This window comes from Eptesicus fuscus, chromosome 13 (genome assembly GCF_027574615.1).
Source record: "Eptesicus fuscus isolate TK198812 chromosome 13, DD_ASM_mEF_20220401, whole genome shotgun sequence".
NCBI lineage: Eukaryota > Metazoa > Chordata > Mammalia > Chiroptera > Vespertilionidae > Eptesicus > Eptesicus fuscus.
Window position 1 is genome coordinate 9,288,447 of NC_072485.1, and position 22,177 is coordinate 9,310,623.

Here is a 22,177-nt window from a genome sequence, read left to right on the forward strand (position 1 = left end):
CCCTTAGAACATTTGGTCTAATGTCTCTTAGTCATAGGCACAAAGAGCCCACCTCAACTCTATGATTTAGAGTAAGAACATAAAACAAAATAAAATCAAGTCTACATTCAAAATTAAGTGTTTTAAAGAAAAAAAAGGAAATACAAAAGAAAAAAAATTAAATAAAAGACTCAAAAACAGTTTTGTTAGCATTGCCCAGATATTTCTGTTCCATTTCATTTACAGTTTGTAAAGAAAAGGATCAATGATACATCAGAAGGTGGGTCTCTGATTTTGAGACACATAGTGTGTGGTTACTCTGATTAGTTCCTGTCCTCTGGAGGCCTCCAAAGAGGGGCTACTTACGTTGTGTGAATAAGTGCACTGAAATAATTGACCAATACGTGAGTGAGTAGAAACATAGCAGCAGTTAAGCGCACATTTTATGAGTTGAGTAAAATAGAATATATAGAGTGAAATGGAAATAATAATGGAACAGTGACAGGCACAGGAGACAATAGCACTCATATCTCTCAGAATAGAAAGACAGCCCACTGAGACAATAACACTCCCAAACCATTCCAATAATACAAAGGAAAATGCTCTGGACCTAATGTCAATGCAATGGTCTAAAAAAATTATCATTGCATCTAGGCTGCTAAATTTAATGTTTCTAAAAAAAAAAGTAAAAGATGAATTGATTTCTCTATCTCTCTTTTTTTTTTTTTAAATGAAGCTTTTGTTTATCAGGCTTTGTTTTTCATTTCCACGGCTGGAACACAATTACATTCTATAGACAGATGGGTTTTAGCCATGCTAATTACCATCATGATCAATTAACTCAGCTGCTGTTCAGAATGGGGAAAGCTATATCAACAACCTTCTGGAAAATTTCTCTTTTATAGGACAGTTGTAGAAACATCACCTATCATGCATATAATTCAGGAAATATCCAATTGACCACATTGTTGTGACAAAATGGGCTTTTTTTATTTGAGGCCTTTTTACTCTATCTTTGCCCTGTCAGGAAACTGAAATGCATGCCTGTTGCAAAGACAGTTAACCCAAAGTGTCATCATAAGTAAAGTGACTTGCTATGTACCTAGCTTTGGGAGTGGCAGAGCCAGTGGCTGGAGGCATCAGACCCTTCCTGTTTGGGTAGATGGCATGCTATCACTCTGTACCATACAGTCAGCAGTCTTATGTGTCAGAGGTGAGTGTGTGAATAATATGAAAACTAGTCACCTTCAAAACGTTCTGCATTATAACATAGATATGTGTGCAACTCCATCAGCACCTTCTACAACATTAAAATTATATCCACAAATTTTATACATTTATATGAATAGCTCCATAAGGAGTTTTTGAAATTCCTGATGCAGCCTCTACTTTCTTTCTATCTCCACAGGCTGGAGAGTACCATAGGCTAAGATGGATGGGAAATGTATGCCCAAGTCTTGAGGAATCTTTAGTAACTCTAAAGCAGATGCAGGTGAACTGAGAAAAAGGCCTACGCAGAGTTCAATTCAGGATGGACTCAACTCAACTAGTCAGGCTCTGTGCCAGAAAGAATCATGAGCATCCATTCTGCTTGTGTCTGTGTGGGTGCCTGTGTGAATTGGGGTTGCAAAGATTACTTTTTATGAAGGCTACTCTACTATTCCTTCCTGACCCCAATCCTATCACCCTACAGCATCCATTGGGTCATAGCATCTATAAGAAAAAAATGAACAGTAAAATGTATGTGTGAGGAGAAGGGAGTTGAGGGAGTGGTATGATACCACAAGGGAAGGATTATTTCTCCAAAACCAGGTAAGTAAAATTTTCCTATGGCTATGATCAAATCATTCTTCTAGGCGCAACTCAATGAACATTGTACATAGTCCTATCCACTCCCTGCACTCCCCCCACCCAAACAAACAACCACTTTCTCTTCTAAGCAAGCACAGTATTTTATTCACATATCTACCATGTAAATTAATTTCACATTGATTTCTATTATGTAAAATAATCCAGAGGGCATGAGCCTTATCTCTGCTAGTAGATATCTTGTCCTTTGAAGGAGGAAAGTGACTCCTATTCATCCTTCTGTCCTCAAAGCCCCTAGTCCGCTGACTTGCTCATAGGAAATGGTCATGAAATATTTACTGTGGAGGAATTAACATGTTTCTGAGTTCATATACAAAGAGCAGAAAACTAACAATGTAAATGCTAAACAAGTCTGTAACTTTCCAAATATATATACTTCTGGGCCATTAATAAAACCAAAGCAAGACACTTCCAAAGAATGATGTTGCCCTCCCCTGATTTCCCACTAGGAATGACTATACTGGAAGGACAAACAGCATAAAAGCATATAAACCACACACGAAAGTAGACCTAAATAGAAAATAAATACAAACTGGTTTCAGACCTTAGCAGCATCCTCCTGGCAGCAGAGAGAAAGGACTCATGAAAATCTAGAATTTTATTGCTGCCTTTTCATTGCCACTCTTATCAACTGTGTAGGCCAACTATTATTTTGCCAATCATTCAAGCATATCTGGTTATACATCATGATGAATTCCCTCTGTTAGGAACTTTGGAGTTTCAAGGTTGAATAAGATAAGGTATTTAACATTAAAAATAACCAATGTTCCAAACATCTCCTGCAAATACTTTTAATTAAATGAAGATACAATCTTAAAATATAAGTATTAAAAAGATGCAATAAAGGTGCTGACTTTCAAACCTCTAGTTTTATATTTTAGTCTAATGCACACTATTGTTCTTGGAGATTACTGAAGTATACTGCTTTAAAATTTTGGCATCTTTCCTAAGCTGCATTGAAAATCTCAAGTGATGACTTAACTGTCTTAATAAGTCTTGATTACACTTTATTTTAAAAGTAATACCTGTCGCATAAGACAGAAATCCAAACACAGCATGCTAATATACTTGCTTAACAGGTTTTAATTATTGTATATGCTACATAAAGACATTCATGAAGCTACTCTATTTTTTTAAAGGCATTTATTTTGCTCTGTAAAGCAAGCAATTGTGCTTTAAACATCAAGTGATGGTACTTTAAATGTCAGTAGAACCATCAATTATCTGGATTTTTTGCTGCATTAAGTTTTTATAAAGAGAAAAGTTATAAAAGGTATTATTGTGGATTTATTCCAAAAATAACTTTCGAGTTATTTACTTGGCCAGTATGAAATCAGAGTCATCTTTTCTATTTTCTGTGTATTTAGGCTATACAATGAGAATTGATTTTCTAAGTGATAGCCCGGAGAACTTGCAGGAGTCTCACTTATCAAAGGAAGATTCAATTATGTTGTTATATTGTACTTATCAAGGAAGAAAGTAAGGGAACATATTTCACAAAAGGCTCCTCAAGAAAAGTTGCAATAACCTTCAGTTACCTAGATTAGCACATCTAGATAATTCTGACTGCCCATTTCTTGGTGGCCCATGCAATATGGATTTATGGTATAAGAACATTTTACTTTTAGCAGTATCAATATAGTATGTTCCCAATGACTCCTCCAATTGTTACATAATCAGAACAGGTTTTTAATTAAAATTTTGAGGTAAGAGAATTATATACAGGGTAGGACAAAAGCAGGTTTCCAGTTGTGAATACATGAAACAGATAATTTATTCTTGTATTATTATTTATTAACTATTGTATTATTTTCCATACAATCAATTGTAAACCTACTTTTGCCCAACCCTATATATACACTGAGTGGCCAGATTATTATGATCTCTGAGCACATAATAATCTGGCCACTCAGTGTTTATATATACATATATATAAGTATATATATATTAAAGGCCTGGTGCATGAATTCGTGCATGGGTGGGGTCCGGCCAGCCTGGCCAGGGGGAGGGGACATGGGCAATTGGCCAGCCTGCCTGCTGGTCGAACTCCTGGTTGAGGGAACAATTTGCATATTAGGCTTTTATTATACAGGATATACACTGAGTGGCCAGATTGTTATGTGTTCAGAGATCATAATAATCTGGCCACTCAGTGTTGTAGTTGAATCACCAATAGTGCTGAGTGAAATGAAAGATTCAAACAATATATAAATAGAAGTATTAAACATCCCCAAGGGGCTGTGTTTACCTTTTCAGATTCCAGGCTGTTTTGCAATAGAGGTTAAAATCCTGGATGGGTGGCTGAGCTAGAGAATACAAAGGATCTTTGCCAATCCTAACATTGTGCGATCTATAGAGTGATGACGGTTAATTGGCCAAACCTTGAGGCACTTGGATGTATTCTCAAAAAGGGTAAATTGTATAAAATGCCAACTAAAGTAAAGAATGTCCACCAAGCCCTAACCAGTTTGGCTCAGTGGATAGAGCGTCGGCCTGCGGACTCTAGGGTCCCAGGTTCAATTCTTGTCAAAGGCATGTACCTTGGTTGCAGGCACATCACCAGTAGTGGGTGTTTAGGAGGCAGCTCATCGATATTTCTCTCTCATTGATGTTTCTAACTCTCTATCCCTCTCCCTTCCTCTCTGTAAAAAATCAATATATTTTTTTAAAAAAAAAAAGAATGTCCACCAATAGACAAGTGGATAAAAAAGCGGTGGTACATATATACAATGGAATATTACTTGGCCATAAAAAAGAACACAATTTACTATTTTTGACAGCATGGTTTATGCTAAGTGAAGTAAGTCAGTCAGGGAAAATCAAATACCATATGTTTTCACTTTTTTTTTATGGATTTTAAAGAACAATATAAATGAATGAACAAAAAAGCAACAGACTCACAGATACAGAGGACAGACTGATGGTTGCCAGAGTAGAAGGGGTTAGGGGACTAGGTGAAATAGGTAAAATGTCTGAGAAGTACAGACTAGTATTTATAAACTAGTCATGGGGATGTAGAGTACAGCATGGGAATATAGGTAACAATAATGTAATGACTATATAATATGGTGCCAGTGGGTACTGGAAATATTTTGAGGAATACTTTGTAAAGTATATGATTGTGTAATCATAATGCTATACCTATGAAACTAATATAAAATAATATTGAATGTAAACTGTAATTGAAAACATTTTTTAAATATAAAAAATAATTTCATCCACTTAAAAAATCCCCACCTAGCATTATCTGCCTAATTTATTAAGATTTAAAAAAACAAACTCTCCAATGCTGGTTGTTGGAGGGGAAAAGGCCCATGGAATGTACGCCTCCCTGGCGTCTCATCTGTTCTGCAGCAGAGTAATTTGCATGTGGCCTGTCCCACATGATAGTTGTTCCTAAACTCTGCAGAACCATGGCTGACCTCTGATGAACTGATTCAGATGTTAAGAACTACAGAAGAAATTTATTAACTTAATATTTTGGGGGTTAAAGGGCCATCCATTTCCATAGATAATGAAAAATAGATCTAAATAGTTCATAATTTTCTATAGAGAAATTGCAATCCTAGATTTCCCCCTGAAATTTTGTCAAGTCCTCCATCTCATGAAGGGCTGCCTTCCCAGTTAGAGGCCTCCCTCCCCTCAGCCTTGGTCTCTCCACCCTGGCCCACTCCCACTTGGGAATTTCCTATCATCCCTGAAAGCCTGAGTCTTGAAGGAACCCTTCTCTGACCAATAATCCTCCCCACCTTCTTCAGTTATTCTCCAGCTATAATTGTTTTCTCTGTTGTGTGCCAACTTCTGTGGTGGATTTTTTCACCCCCCCCCCCCCCCCCCCCATTTGTATATGTGCTTGTGCATGTGTCCTCTTTCAGATTGTGAATCCCATTAAGAACAGCCTAATTCATGATGGATTGCTTTACTGTCATCATTACAACTTAGTTCTAATCACTAGTCTGTTAATAACTACCTGGCAGCTTTATGTAACTAGGTCCATCTCATAGATGAAGATGCTGGATGAGATGATATTTAAGGGATATAAAATCGATAAAATCCTGTGATTATAGAAGAAAAACAGCCTAAAATTAATATTACTCATGTGTGTGTACCTAAAACTTAGCACATGCTTCATATACAGTGGGTATTCAGTCAACATTTCCAAAATACTGGATAAGAATATGGAAATAGTATGATCATTAGAGCAATGAGTGAGACATACTTTGCATGAGAAGACAAACACACGACAAACAGGTTCCACAAAAAATAAAATTATTTAGGCTGTTGCAAAATCCTCCTCTAAGTCAGGGTACAGGACTTCTGACAAAACTTGAAATAAGGGGGTTGGGAGACCAGGCAGAGGATACCACCTTTTGGTTCTGAAATAGATACACCTGGGAAGACTAAGCCCGGGAAGCCTCAGCTCTTTTACGGCAAAATACTTTGTGAAATATAGAGGGCAAAACCGGCACACAAGGATTTCTACCCAACCACTATTTGTCCGCTATCTGTACCCTTACTCTGCCAGCCTGTACTCTGGGGTGCCTATGCATTGGGGGCGCCGTGCCCTACCATCAGGAGCTAGGCATATCTGGCCTCCAGTATGGCATTTGGATGCATTTTACACAGAACTGATGTCAAATTGGTCCCCTCAAAGTTTCATCTCACTCATCCATCCCAGGTAATGAATGGCCTCTTTCTAACCAGTGTCCCACTCTGGAGACCCTCTCCGTTATCCACACACACTCTCCTTTTACACTCCCCACATCCAGTGGGCAAACACACCCTGTTCCTCCTACTCCAGAAACATGTTTATTCTCACAGTGTCGGCTTTAGTCTTCCTTATATTTTAATGTTCTAGTAACAGCTCCCTCTTTGGGCCTGTAGTTGCCCCTGTTGTCACATGTCCTCCATATGTTGCAAAAAAACAAAACTGTTCCTTAAATCAATTAAATAAAAAGTCACAAATACCTGCTTCTACACTTTTCCATTTCTATTTCCTTTCTCTTTATTTTCTTTTTATTCCCTCCTTTTTATATTTTTAAAGGGAGAATCTTGCCTATTGATAATATTTAAGTTCCTTGGATTCATATGTGACTATAAATTGGTTTGAATATTTTTTTCCAGCTTCATATAGTCTGTCATTCAAAATTATATATTTGCTTCTTAGTTAAATATTTTACGTTTTACAGGAAGTGATAGGCCTTGTCATAAATTTTTACTTTTGTTCATGCAATTCTTTTTGTCTGGAGTGACTCTCACCATTTTTCACATGGAAAGTGTTCATCCTGCAATGGCCTTGAACATCTATCTCCTCTTTAGAGACACGCCTCTGTTCTGCTCATTAGTATGCTGCATGTGTCTTTGTAAAGGCACTTCCCCCCGCTATTATGACTCCCCATTTACCCTCAATCCCTACCTAGAATGCGAGACTCTCAAGGGCAGACACCGAGCCTGATCTACCTCTTATACCAAGCACATAGCATGAGTCTTGCCATTAGGAAACAAGGACTCACTGTTTGGGGATCAAATAAAAGTATGAGGAATACAATTCTCAGATGAACACAGTGGTTATTAATATGTTGTTCAGGAAAAGTTGACATGTCTTGGGTTAAACAGGCTCTGAAGGGCGAGCCTTGGAACCTCACTGACCTGAGTAACTTTGTTTCTATGTGAACAGACGTTCTTAGTTCCAAACAGCACAGGTTCAAATGAACGCTGGAACACAACACGCTGCCTCCGGGTTCCAGGGGGCCAGGCAGCCGGCACTGAGGCACTGAGGCTGGTGCGTGGCGGGGCCTCTCTGAGAGGTGACTGAACCGAAACGCAGGCTGAGCCATCAAGGAGGCCAGCTCCAGCCAGCCCGCGAGCCGATGCCCTCTGCCCACATGGCCCTCCTGGGCGCGTGCCATGCTGGTCACCGTGTACTGTGTGCGCAGGGACCTGTCCGAGGCGACCTTCTCCCTCCAGGTCAGCTCTGAGCTTGAGCTCTACAATTTCCGCGTCCTCTGCGAGCTGGAGTCCGGCATCCCCGCCGAGGAGGCGCAGATCATCTTCATGGAGCGAATCCTCCTGGACGACCACTGCTCCCTGGGCTCCTACGGCCTCAGAGACGGCGACATGGTGGTTCTGCTTCAGAATGACAACATGGGGCCCCCTTCTGTGGGACGGACGTCAAACCTGCCGCGAGTGGATTTCGCTGGGATAGCCACGCCTGGGACCTCCAGCGCCCGGCAGCAGCATCAGCAGCATCAGCAGCAGCATCAGCAGCATCAGCAGCATCAGCAGCATCAGCCGCAGGCGCCGCGGGCACAATCGGTCCAGCAGTTCCGAGGCTTGGACTCGGGAGAGATGCCCTCGGCTCACGGCGTGGAAAGCCCTGCCCTGATCCGGAGCATGCTGCTCTCCAACCCCCACGACCTGTCGCTGCTGCGGGAGCGCAACCCCCCCTTGGCGGAGGCCCTGCTCAGCGGAAACCTGGAGACATTCTCTCGGGTCCTGACGGAGCAGCGACGGGAGAGGGACCTGCGAGAGCGGGAGAAGCTTCGCCTCTACTCCGCCGACCCCTTCGACCTGGAAGCCCAGGCCCGGATCGAAGAAGAAATCCGGCAGCGAAACATCGAGGAAAACATGAACATCGCCATGGAGGAGGCCCCCGAGAGCTTTGGGCAGGTGGCCATGCTGTACATCAACTGCAGAGTGAACGGCCACCCCATGAAGGCCTTCGTGGACTCGGGCGCGCAGATGACCATCATGAGCCAGGCCTGCGCCGAGCGGTGCAACATCATCCGCCTGGTGGACCGGCGGTGGGCGGGGATCGCGAAAGGGGTGGGCACGCAGAGGATTATCGGCCGCGTCCACCTAGCTCAGATCCAGATCGAAGGCGATTACTTGCCCTGCTCCTTCTCCATCCTCGAGGAGCAGCCCATGGACATGCTCCTCGGGCTCGACATGCTCAGGAGGCACCAGTGTTCCGTGGACCTGAAGAGGAACGTGCTGGTGATCGGCACCACGGGCACTCAGACCCCCTTTCTTCCGGAGGGGGAGCTACCCCCGTGTGCCAAGCTCGTAAGTGGTCCTGGGCAAGACGAGTCTTCGGACAAGGAAGCAGCAAATGCTATTAAACATTCGGTCAAGGGACCAGGACGGAAAAAGCATTGAAACAGTTCAGAAATCAACCAGCAACCGGAGGGGATCTCAGGTTCCCGGGAATTATAAGACACGAGCTCCCCGGCAATGTAACCATTAAAAACATCGGTAACCGCTAACCCTGGCCTTGGGGTCAAGTTCTTAGACCTGTAACCATGCGACGTGGGACGGCCTGATGTTGGCCCCGCTTCCCTTAATCACAGTTCACCGAACCTCATCCTGGGGAGGCTGTGGGGGCTCTAGCTGATTTGGAAATAATCCATGAAGGAAATGCAGCCCCTTCTTTTAGAGACACTGTCCTCTCAGGGGAGGGGCAGCTTATCCAAACCAGTCGCTATTTTGCAGAATTCGCTGAAAGAAACCATCGCTGCAGACCCGACAAGGCATCTGCACAAAAGTAGTCCAAAGCAGCACTAGCATTATTTATAGTCAGAGAAATATGTCTGTTTTCACAGCTTCTGTTTTCTTTGGGAAAGTTCTTAGAAAAGTGGGTCAACTAGACTCCAGTTGATTAATGCTGATAATGCCTGCTTTGAACAGCATACGGCCCTGTTTCCTCACATACTGCATCTTCCCCTGGGTTCCTCTGGAGTCATGCTCCCTGCAATTCACTCCTCAAAGCTATTTCTGCCATATTTGAGAGAGCGGATTTTTCTCCTAGAATAGCCTAAAATACTTTTCTCTTTCCCCTGAATTCAAAGAAAACCTGGTTATAAAACAAAGGCAATCAAGGAGATTTTTTTTTTTTTTTTAATTATGGTGCTTCTTAGGAGGCTAGTGGTTTCCTTGTGGTGGGGGTGGGAGGTAGGGGCAGGCAGTGCTCCAGATCCCTTAAAACTAATTTTGACTAGAACGTTTAAAAAAATCTGCTTTATATATTAAGCTGCCACATAAGTCTTGTCTGCAAAAATGTTTTCTCTGCTAAAATAACATTTGAAAAGTTCTGAATGAGAAGGTCTCTAAGGCTTCATTCAGCTCTATGATCCATCTGACAAAGCTACTGTCCAACAATAGTGGGAAAGGGATGATCCTAGATTTAATCACAACCCGTGGCTAATACACGTGAGAGAGACAGCTCAGCTGCCCGAGGCCACCAGACTCGGGGACGATGTTTCAGGACAAGACTCCATCAAGACTGGTATTAGAAAGAGAAGTGGATTCAAAGTCAAGAAAGATGTTATGATTCCAGCTATTATTTAGGCAAATCAGATCACATGTTATGTAACTCAGATTTCTCATCTATAAACTGTTTCAGAGGGGAGAGTCATTTTCAAGCACAAAGATCCTATATAATAAAAGGCTAATATGCAAATCAACCCTTAGGGCAGAATGACCGGTCACTGTGATGCACACTGACCACTAGGGGGCAGAAGCTCAACGCAGGAGCTGCCCCCTGGTGGTCAGTGCGCTCCCACAGGGGGAGTGCCGCTCAGCCAGAAGCCCTAAGCTGGGCTCATGGCTGGTAAGCACAGCGGCGGTGGTGGGAGCCTCTCCCGCCTCTGAGGCAATTGGACATCCCCTGAGGGCTCCTGGACTGAGAGAGGGTGCAGGCTGGGCTGAGGGACACTCCGAGTGCACGGATTTTGTGCACTGGGCCTCTACTTATATTATGAACCACAGTACCTTTAAAATTTTCTATTTTCTCAAAAAGATCGAAAGCCACTCAAAATATTCTCAAAGGCTACAGAAAAAAACAAAACAAAACAAAACTTCCCCTATAATCTTCATATTCCTTCATATCCCTTTCTTGATCTGCTTCTTGGTGAGATTAATCACCTTCTTCTGGAAGAGTCATCTTTTCCCATGCGGCCATTGTCAGTTCATCTCCCAGGTTTCTTCTTCCTTATAGCTCTCCCTATGCTCACATCCCCAACCCTGTCTACATTTGCATCAAGGCTCACAAAAAAAACTACTGAAAATGACCAACAGAGACTTTTTTTTCTACTTTTATTTCTAATTAAGTACTCAGGACAAGTATAATTAAAATTAAGAAAGAAATTCAGAGTGAGGTCAGGAATAACCAATTAAATGCTTGTGAAATAACTGGAGCTGATTTGATAAATATATAGATTCCTTCACAAATACAAATATGCAAATTCCTTTTCATATTCTACTGGACTCAGCATGCTATAATGTACTTCACATATGTTGGTACTTGTTAATCCTCAGAATATATGTTCAAAATAGTTATTATTAGCCTAATTATACAGAGGAAATTCAAGGCTCAGAATTATGAAATATTGAAATATCCACTAGCATAGTGTTTTTATTTTTATTTTTTCCAACAACAATCCACATTTTAGATTGTGACCCAATTCTACATCACACACACACACACATACATACACATACATACAAATGCACACACACATCAGTCTATTTCTGAAACAAAAATAAGATGAAATAACATGTAATTTTTTATCCTTTCCTGGGGTATTTCTTTGAATACTTTATTACCTGTCTAAAATATGTTAGACATGTCCCACTTGTATCCCACCAAGGTATCCTGAAAAAACCAACTCACCTACCAGGTTGCTCAATTGAAGTCTCTCTGATTTCAAATGCCAAGTTCTTTTCACTTTGTGACCTTCTTTAACAGACACATCTGAATTCCAGAGATTGGTGCAAAATTGTTACAAAGTTTTATTTTATGGAAACTACCAAGACACTACCAGTAAAAATGACAATGAGTAGTAGTAATCAGAATACACTCAACAATTACTTATTGAACACCCATAAGCATTGAGCCAGGTTTTTATAAACATAGAGATGAGTAAGTTCCAATTCTACACCTTAAGGTAGGAGGAGGGGAAAATCATGTAATCAATTAAGAACAAGAAGAGCAAACATGAGCCGAAGCCGGTTTGGCTCAGTGGATAAAGCATCGGCCTGCGGACTCAAGGGTCCCTGGTTCGATTCCGGTCAAGGGCATGTACCTTGGTTGCGGGCACATCCCCAGTAGGGGGTGTGCAGGAGGCAGCTGATCGATGTTTCTAACTCTCAATCCCTCTCTCTTCCTCTCTGTAAAAAATCAATAAAATGTATTTTTTTAAAAAAAGAGTGAACATGAAATTAGTAAAAATTAGTAATATGTGCAAATGAAGGTATAACTTTTAATTTGGAGGTTATTTTTTTAAATAAGAAATAAGCTAGTAAAATGCACTTTCAATATGCCTAAAATGCCCATTACTGATGCTGGAAAAAACAAGGAAACATACTCTCCTCTTACATTTCAGGTCGCTGAAATACCATCTCTAAGTATCCGCTTTTGGAAATTAACTACCTGGAAAATGATGAACAAGTCTTCATTGCCTTTCTTCCCATTAGAAATCATGATAAAGTAAACCACATGATGAAATAGGCTTAACCTGTTTAAAATAATTAGCCATTTAAAAAATCCATTAAACACTTGATTTCACCTAGTGTCCACCTTACCTAAAAGTCACTATTGTTGATAGCATGAACTTCAAAACTACAGTAATGCCTTCTTCTACAGTTAAACGAGACTGATATTGTTTGATTATGGTAGTAGAGCATCTGATCTTAACATCTTTCTTAAAATATGGGTCATACAATTGATCTTGTTTCTATGGAATAAATCCACATTCTTCAAAAGAAAAAGACAAATGACCCTTTGAAAGAGAACACTGCACTTCTCTCAGAGGGCATTCACTGACAGCCAACATTCCACAGAGAATACTTGAGTGAATAGCTAGGGAGTACTCTGGGATTCACACCAGGGAACCACTGGTGAGGACATTAATGAATGCTAACATTCTTTGAGGAAAACCATAGAAGAACAATGGTAAAGAGATGTAGAGGAGGAAGGTGGGGGGTAGGGGGGGAGAAAGAAAAAGAAGCCTAGAAATCTGGGTTGTTTTTAACTAATCATCTCTTGGTTTAGGTGCTGTTTTATAAAGTGGGTGGGGACTGGGCTGAGATTGAGGATTAACCACCATTCCACAATACTTTATTCATCATGGTAAGTTATCCAAAAACAAAAATATTTTCACATTAGAGCCTGAGTCAAACTTCCTTTTGAACCTTTGTCTTTTTTTTTTTTTTTTTGGTCCACCTGTTAGAATCTCAGAATGTCTAAGGGCCACTTATTAGAAATTTGAGGTTTGTAGTCCCGCTGTGAATGCTGTGTGGAGATGGGCACACCTTGGGGCAGCTTTGTGCCCTATTACTACACTATATATGTTCTGATGATTATGTCTGTCTCTCTCTCTCTTTCAGAAAGACTTTTATGAATCCAGGATTTTTATATTTCTAAGCAGTAAGGCTTATTTTAAGAACATCATTTGAAAGATAACAAGATAATTTTCTCCTATGTTAAAGTTCAGAGGAGGCAACATGGGCCTATGCCAGATGATGATGAAATGTGTATTTTCCTTCTGTTAATTTAAATATTGATGTTGTTGCCAAACAAAATAGATGTATAACACCATAAGCAGATTCCATCACCTTTACCAAATTCTTACCCTACAGCATCAATCACCATTCTACAAATCTTACCCTACCAGCACTTTACAAGGACCCCTGGAGATGAAAACAAAAATTAATTTAAAATTATATTAATTAATATATCCCCCCTTTCAAATTCATGTCATATCTGGGGATTCAGTTCCTCTATCTGTTAAAAACAAACAAACACACCCAAACTTGTGTTTTGCATTCATCCATCTCAATAAAATTCGATATATTTTTCCAAGAACCTTGTAATTGCACTATGCCATCCAGAGAGATAAGGGAATCTAAGTTACTGTCTTTGCCTTTAAAAAATGTAAAAGTCAAGTTAGAAAAAAATACAAAATAAATAATTCAGAAATAATATTTACTTCATGAAATACTACAGAATATGAGTTCAGGGTTCGAATGAACTGTTTCCCATTTGAGATGCTAGCTATGGTACTACAATGCAGGATATATGGACAAAATTTCATTGAGCACCTACAGTATGTCAGGCACTGTTCCAGGTGCTGAATTTCCTCAATGCAGCAACATTTTTTTGGTGCTCAACTGGCACTTTGAGCTGCAGCCAAACACACAGGAGACTCTGTCACCTTCTCAAAGGTGAGTCATTCAAGGTCACTTTGAGATGACTCAGCTAACCAAATAAGAATTAGCATATGGCATATTCTCAAGCTAAATTTCAAGGTAAAGTTTGTGGTCTGTTTCTGCCTTGACCCACAGTGGTACTGTGCTCACATTGTTTCTATTATGGGCTTACTCTTGGAGCATGATTCAGCAGTTGTAGAAAAATACTTCCCCCACAAAGTTAATGGAAAGGATTTGAGGCCTGTACTATGGATAAACAACCAGCAATACAGGCAGAATAAGTTAACTACAGGTGATGAATCAATTTGATGGAACCTTTGTCATATACTTGAACTGCGGGAAAAAAAGAACAGGGGTTCTCTTGAACAATGAAACACCAACCAGATAGCAATTATGAAAATGTTTGGGCATTTGGAAAACCTAGAATGGGGCCCCAAATTACCAACAAAAATATAGTAAGTGATGAGATTTTCTGGAGAGATCATAATATTGTTCATAATATCTATCTTTCTTACTATTTTATTGAAGGCCAACAGCACCTGCTTAATAAATAAGATTATGTGAATGAATAATGGACAAAGTTCCACATTAACAAGTTGATACAATGAAAGTGTGACTTTTTATTTAACTTATTTTTATGTAAAAATATGTGAGGTAAGATTACCTTTGTACAATTAGGATAAATATGTTTTGGGTTAACAACATGACTGATATTTACATGTATAGATTTAAATGTAAGTGATCCAAAAAATAAACTTTTAATGTACTTTTAAGTTGTCCACTCTCCCACTGTTTGGGCCATTTATTTTTATTTTTTATTTATTTATTTATTTTAAAAAATATATTTTATTGATTTTTTACAAAGAGGGATAGAGCGTTAGAAACATAAATGAGAGAGAAACATCGATCAGCTGCCTCCTGCACACCCTCTACTGGGGAGGTGCCTGCAACCAAGGTACATACCCTTGACCGAAATCAAACCTGGAACCCTTCAGTCCACAGGCCGATGCTCAATCCACTGAGCCAAACTGGTTAGGGCTGTTCAGGCCATTTAAATAGTACTAGCAGTGGCCAAATTACCCTACTTTGTCTGGGACTGTCCTGGTTTTAAAACTGATGTCCCAGTGATCTGGCAGCTCCTCCATCAGTTACAGGCAAACCAGACATCTGGCCACCCTGTAAGTGTTAGAAGTGGGTTTTTAATTTAAGGCCCCTGGGTGTGCTGTGGGCACCTCCAAACAAGCTGTAACTAGGCCTAAATGATCAATGATCCATGTTATCAGTATATGTCCAATGTTAAAAGTAGAATGTCCTAATCTGTTTTGTATAGGAGAAAAAGCTGCACTTAAACTCATTCATCAAATGTTTCTGGGCTGGAAAGTTAATCATTTAAAAAATTATAAGAAAGCCACGCCATAAATGTTAGAAGTGGATTTTTAATTTAAAGCACACAGATATGCCATGAGTATCCACATCAAAGAAATGCTAAAAAAATTTAATGAAAGAACAGTATAATTTCAGGATAACTGAATTTGATGAAACTTTAATTTTCAAGACTCCTTGGAAGTGATATATATATATATATATATATATATATATATATATGCAATTAAAAGATGGCATAGAAATTGACATTAGAAAATGGGGTCACAGGGCACTAAAAAGAAATATTTCTATTATCTATGAACTTGGGTTATCCTGAAAAAGCACGAATAAAACAAATTTATACCACTTTTTTTACACTAATAGTAATAGACTGAATTTATGGCTCCAAGTAAATGTCAGGTTTTGAGTTTTTAAGAGAATATTTGAACAAAACAAAGCAGAAATTTCAGAAAGAAGCATATATAAATAGTGATGCTACCTTCACATTTGTTTCATGTTGTCTTGGAGCTGTCAGAAGGTCAAGATGCAATGAAATGAATTTAAGGCAGGACCCAGCAATGGGGGGCGGTTTTTGATAGTTGTGGCGATGGACTGCAAATGATTGGAGGAAGCAGCTCTGATGAGGAGATGATTGAGGAGGGAAGGACACATAGAGAGCCCAGGATTCCGGTAGAAAGCCTTACAGAGTCAGCGGGCTGGGAGATAAAAGAGGGGTCTATAACCAGACTATGATGGAAGCAGAGGCCCGAGAAGGTTCTAAGGAAAAGTGGGCCAGTCACTAATGTCCAGTGTGCCAAATATTTTGATGGAAAGCAAAATGGCAAAGTGAGACCTTTGCCTTGGCCACTAGAAGGACAGTAAAACCTGGGACAAGGGGGTTAACTTTCATAGAATTGAGGAAAGTTAGGACAGAGAAGTTTGTGAAATCAATGGAATATCAGAAACATATGCAAGGCAACTTTGGTTACCAGTTAAGCCAGTTTGTCAATTCAGTGTTTAATAACTTCACTTGGAGCCTATCTCATTAAGAATTTATAATTAAATGATATTAAGAAAACTTCTACATAAATATACTGGAGCCAGTGGTATAAGTTTCATTCTATCAGAAATAATTGCATAAAGTTAAAGCAACAGATGGGCAGTTCGAGTAAAACAGAAACAAAGATATTCTCTGTTCAAACACTGCCAACTGTTATCACTTGGTCTCCAAAACAGGAATTGACAGAAAACAATCTCACTGATATGCTGTAAGGAATAGGAGTTCATGTCCCATATGGCAAGGTCTCCACTGTTAGAGCCTCATTATATAATGACTCTTAAGTCTGGTCTGAAAGTGTCTTCATTAATACGAGAAACTGAAAGTGTGCTTGCCCTATTCAAGTGTTCAATAATTAAGAAATTGGTGCAAGTTTTATGAAAAATGCGAAAACCTTTCCATGCTATCCAACTGTTCTCAGTGATTCAGGTTAAATTGCCTTTTACTTTAAGTAATTTAGCAAAAATTCAAAGAACAATGAGGATATACTTTGAAATGAGGGCACATGCTTGGGGGTGGGAGCCGCCAGGGAGAGGTCAATGGGGGAAAGAGGAGACTTAGGCAATACTTTAAACAATAAAGAATTAAAAAAACAAACACACATTCCAAACATATTTCAGGTGTAGCTAAGAGTTATAGAGGCACATGTGGAAGTTGCAAATTTGCATTTGCACTGTAACTTTCTATACTTTTGTGAAGGACTAAACACTTGGCAGCCGACTGAATGGGTGAGTTTATGTCCTACAGAAAGTTCAGAGAATGGGTTAGCGATTCAGGATTTTTCACTTGAGATGCTCTAAAGAATGGTGAAGCTGATTGGTCAGATTAAATGAATTATGTTCATTTATAGTTGCCCAAAATGATTCTAGCACATTGCTAAGGTAAATCTGCCATGTATTTTATACTAAGAAGCTGACTTATTTCAGTCTACCCAGAAACAAATAAATAATAAACATTAACAAAAAAACAAACAGACCTAGATATTCTGGATACTATATGTAATATCTCATTAATAAAAGTCTATATTTCTTTCATAGCAACATTTTCTGTATCATATTTGGCTATAGTTTAATAACTTGATATTCTGAAAAATACAAGCATTCAAAAGCTCTATTTCTAAGGGAACCTGTCCTCAGCTTGAGGGGAACATACTGATCCAGAGGAATCTGGCCAATTAAGGAGAAATAAATATACAACTCTAAATAGAAAATGTTAAGGGACACATTTCTCAGAAACATTAAAAAAATTTAGGGGTAAAGCTAAACAGTAGAACCTCAATTCTAATTGTCATTCTTTTATTTTTATGCTATATTGTTTCATCAAATGAACAAAGCCTTATCTCTAACTTACCGCTGTTCTGTCTCCTAGTTCACCCTAAATATTTTATAGCTTTTTGTGCTCTTCACGGATCCCGTAAGTGGAAGGGTCTTAGCAATATCCTACTGATGGGTCGGCAGATGTGAGTGTCTTATTTTACAGGTATTCTACGTCAAACTTTTATGCTGGCAAAGGCCATTTTCAAAGCTAATGTTTTCAAGCCACAAATATATAATTTGAGAGTCTGCCGAGACCCAAGTCCAATTAGTAGCAAATTATTCATTCAGTAACTACATATTGAGAGCCAAGGATGCACCAGGCACTGTTACTGCTTTAGTAGTTAGAAAAATAGTGGTACACATTAATGTCAAGGCCGTTGTCCTCTTGAAGTATATTTTAGAGTGGACGTTTCAAACACTGTTAAAATACAATAATGATACTATCTAATCACTTACATAGCACTTACTAAGAGAGTCATTTATTCTAAGCCTATTATACATTTTAACACATTTTATCTCTGTAACAATCCATCAGAATTTAAAAAATTCCCCCATTTTAAAGGTTAGGACACTGAGGAACAGAGAGATTAAGTAGGTAGTCCAAGGTTGTAAGTCCGAGCTAGTAAGTGGTTGCATCCAGCAAATTGGGATCCAGGCTTTATGTGTTTAATCATTTTACCACATCACCTCTCAATAACAGCAAATGAATACCCATATAATATCAAATAGTGATGCATCTATGGATAAGAGTGAAGCGCTATAAGGGAATAGAAAATAATGGAGGAAGAGAGGGTAGTACTTTAAATACTCAGGGAAGGTGTCTCAGGGGAGGTGACATTTGAGGAGAAACCTGGATGGTGAGTGAGAGGAACCCTTGAGAAGATATGGGAAGAGAGCATTTCAGAAGGAACAGCCTATGCAAACCCTGAGGAGAAACTAAGTGTTGAGGAACAGGAAGAAGGTCAGTGGTTAGGGTGGAAAGGAGTAACATAGAAGGGGTTAGATTATGTGAGCCTTGTAGTTCTAAATAGAGGGTTTATCTTTTATTCTAAGAGTTATGAGAAATCATTTAAATGGTTTTAAAGAAGGGGGATATGTTAGAGTTATTTTTAAAGCTTTCTCTGGTTGCTTTGTTAATAAAAGAAGAGCTGAGGGCTGGAACCTTAAGCGGTGTAGTATCTACAGGCTGAACAGAGGAGAGGGAGCCAGCAAAGGAGCCCTAGAAAGAGAAGCCAGAGAGAGAGGATGGAAATAGAAAGAAAAACAAAAACATGTCCAAGAAGCCAAATGAAGAAAATGTTTCCTGGAGAACAGTGTGGCCACTGTGTCCAATACTACAGGGAGGGTTAGGAAGGATGCTGAGAAGTCAGGGCTGGGTTTGCAAGGTGGAGGTTGTTGGTAACTTTAACAAGAGTGACCTTGTGGCTGTGGTAGGGAATAGGAGCTTAGTCGGAGGAGGCTGAGGAGTTGACTAGAGTGAAAGAGGTGGAGAAAGCAGGTACTAACAGCTCTCTCAGGAAATAATGCTTTCAGGAAAGTGGAAAAACACCACAGCAGATGAAGGAAGGGGCCATGAGAGCATTTCTTTTACTCTGAAGGCAGATGAGAATGAACCAGGGGGAGAACGAGAGAGAACAAAGATAACTGAAGTAGCACAGGTTTGCAGATGAGGGAGGAAGGGGCCTTAGGAACAGAAGAGTTCATTGCTCGCAGCAGGAAGGTAGGCAGAGCATATGGGTGTAAACACAGGCAGGCTGGCATATCTGATGGTGTGAAGGTGAGTTAGTTTTCCTCCATCTTCTATTTTCACAGTGAAAAAAGCTGCAAAAACACCAGCTTTGAGTGAGATGAGGACGGGGAGTGTTGAAGGATTGAGGAGTGAGGAGAAGGTATGAAATTGGCACTGTAGACCATAAGAAAGTAAATTAAGTAGGAAAATGAATTGAATTTCAGACTAGTATTGAGAGGCCACTAAGATTCAAGTTTAAATGTTTTACATGAAACCAGCTATGGTAGAAAGTAGACAAGGGCAGTGGATATTTTGGTTCTAGAACCAATTTTGCCACTTGCTGAGCAGGTGCCTTCAGTCACACCTCTCTGGGCCTCAGTTTGCTCATGACGTAAAGTGAGAAGGTGTGGATCTGTACTGCTTGGAGGCACCCAGAAATGCGTGGGGTACTTTGGGTTCTCCTGGAGACCACTGGCGTTTAGAACTTCAGGTGTGGGAGTGCTCATAATACTAGTATGGAATAATCCCTACCAGTCTCCAGCAGCGCCCACCCCTGGGGGGAAACACTGGACAGAGGATCACGCCAGGCGCCCTCCCAGTCTGGGACTATAATTGCCCCTTTAGTGTTGCAGTCTGGGGAAGCTAGCTTATACTGAGGGATCAAGTGCACTTCCGCTTAATCCACAGCTATCCATCCTTACCCTCATCCCTAGACCGGAAATAGACGGCTAGCCAGGCAAAATGAACACAAGTAGAGGTACCAATGAGCAGTAAAACAGTCCACAGGTTACAGCCAGGAAAAGAAAGAGCCAGAACAGGGTGATCCAGAAATGAAAAATCAGCCCTCCATTGTTATGGAAACCGTTGTTATTAACTATCATAATACTAGTAATTAGCCCTAGCTGGTTTGGCTCAATGGAGAGAGTGTCAGCCTGCAGACTGAAGGGTCCCAGGTTCGATTCCGGCCAAGGGAACATACCTGGGTTGTGGGCTTGATCCCCAGTAGGGGGCATGCAGGAGGCAGCCAATCAATGATTCTCATCATTGATGCTTCTATCTTTCTCTCCCTCTCCCTTCCTCTCTAAAATCAATAAAATATATTTTAAAAAATAATACTAGGAATACTGCCCCAGTAGCGCCTGATAGTAGCAAAGAAAGTTTGGTACTCGGGCATTGCCAGTAGAGCATTGGAAAAAACATTGCACTCCCATAAAATGACAAAATTAATTTTAATTGTATTGACCATGAGGCCCCCCACATGAACTGAGAATTACTTGACAAAGACAGGGCAGTTATTATTAAAAGCAATATATCAAATTCTACTCGAATAATCAGTGGGGCACTGCTGGCATTGCTCTTAGCGACTTTTCTACTTGACACCTTCATTAATGGTGTGTAAGAGGAAAACCCCATGTGAATGGATTTTCAAAAATGATTCTGCTGTGGGAGTCATTCCAAGTGCAAACTCCCAACATCACAGTAATAACTTAAGTAGAAAAAAATACAGAGTTCCTGGGAAGATTTAAAATTCAAGGCAGGCAATTACACAAACAGATGGGAACATTGGTAAGTGAAAATTCTAAGTAGTAGAATGATGATTCCTAAAAAAATTTAAAAATTCTGTAATTACACAGTTCTCAAATAGTTTCATTATGGGCATTTATTAAATAAAAATGCATGTCAGATATTAATATACAGTACAGTTTCATCTAGAGAATATAATTAAAAGTGGTAAAAACACAAATAACCAATGTGCTTTTTCTTTTACATTTCAAAAAAATTAAACATTTTGGTCCTTTTTTTAGTTGAAACTCATATAAACTAACAATGTTTAATTGAATAGCTCAGTGGCAATTAATACCATCACAACCTGGTGCAACCACCTGATCTATCTAGTTTCAAATATTCTCATCACTCCCAAAGGTAGCCTGGACCCATTAAGCAGCTGCTTAGCCTTCCCATTCCTCCTAGCCTCTGGCGACCATCAACCTGTGTTTTTGTCTCCATGGATTTTTTGTGTCTGGGTATTTAATTTAAACAGACTTCTATAATATGTGACCTTTTGTGTCTGGTTTCATCCAGTTAGCCTCATGTTTTCAAGGCCCAGGCTCATCCCTTGAATCATGTATCAGTACCTCCTTCTTTTATTTATTTCTGAATAAAAAGCTGATAGCTGAAGCCTATGTGCTTTTGAATCACATGTTAATGTCAAAGCATGGCATGCACCTACCTCCCAGCTCTGAGTGAAAATAGTAGGATAACCTGGTAGAAATTCAGCAAAACCTAGCTTATCCTGATTAATACAACTCTGAAGAAACATAAAAAATCGCTTATTTTAATTCATTTTACCAGCAGGAATCATTCGTGAAATGGAAAATGTTACTGTTAGAAAGTCCTTTCTTTACTTCTTAAGACATTTAGGTCTTTACCAATGTGATATAATAAACACTCATTAATTATTGATGAGCTGGAAACTTTGGAATTCTCTACGTACGATGTAGACAGGGCTCAGAAAATGTCTGTTGAGTGAATTGCAATAGGAATAAAAAAGATGTGTGTGTTTTTCCCCCCAGTTTGTTTATTTGTCCTTTTCTGTCCAACGAGGGCTAATGCAATATGCTTGACATGAGCAGTGGGAGCTGTTTCTGATTCCAG

General features: G+C 39.8%; 2 protein-coding genes across 3 annotated transcripts in view; one reads left to right on the forward strand and one right to left on the reverse strand.

The window, feature by feature from the left end:
- PDGFD (platelet derived growth factor D) overlaps positions 1-22,177 on the reverse strand; it is a 232,336-nt gene that overhangs the window by 112,493 nt on the left and 97,666 nt on the right. The gene's annotated exons all lie outside the window — the stretch shown is intronic.
- On the forward strand, positions 7,589-9,113 carry DDI1 (DNA damage inducible 1 homolog 1). The gene has a single exon (XM_028158578.2). The coding sequence runs from the start codon at positions 7,756-7,758 to the stop codon at positions 9,004-9,006; it is 1,251 nt and encodes a 416-aa protein (XP_028014379.2). The 5' UTR covers positions 7,589-7,755; the 3' UTR covers positions 9,007-9,113.

Coding starts and splice junctions, on each gene's coding strand:
- DDI1 (XM_028158578.2), top strand. CDS start 7,756: ATGCTGGTCACCGTGTACTGTGTGCGCAGGGACCTGTCCGAGGCGACC.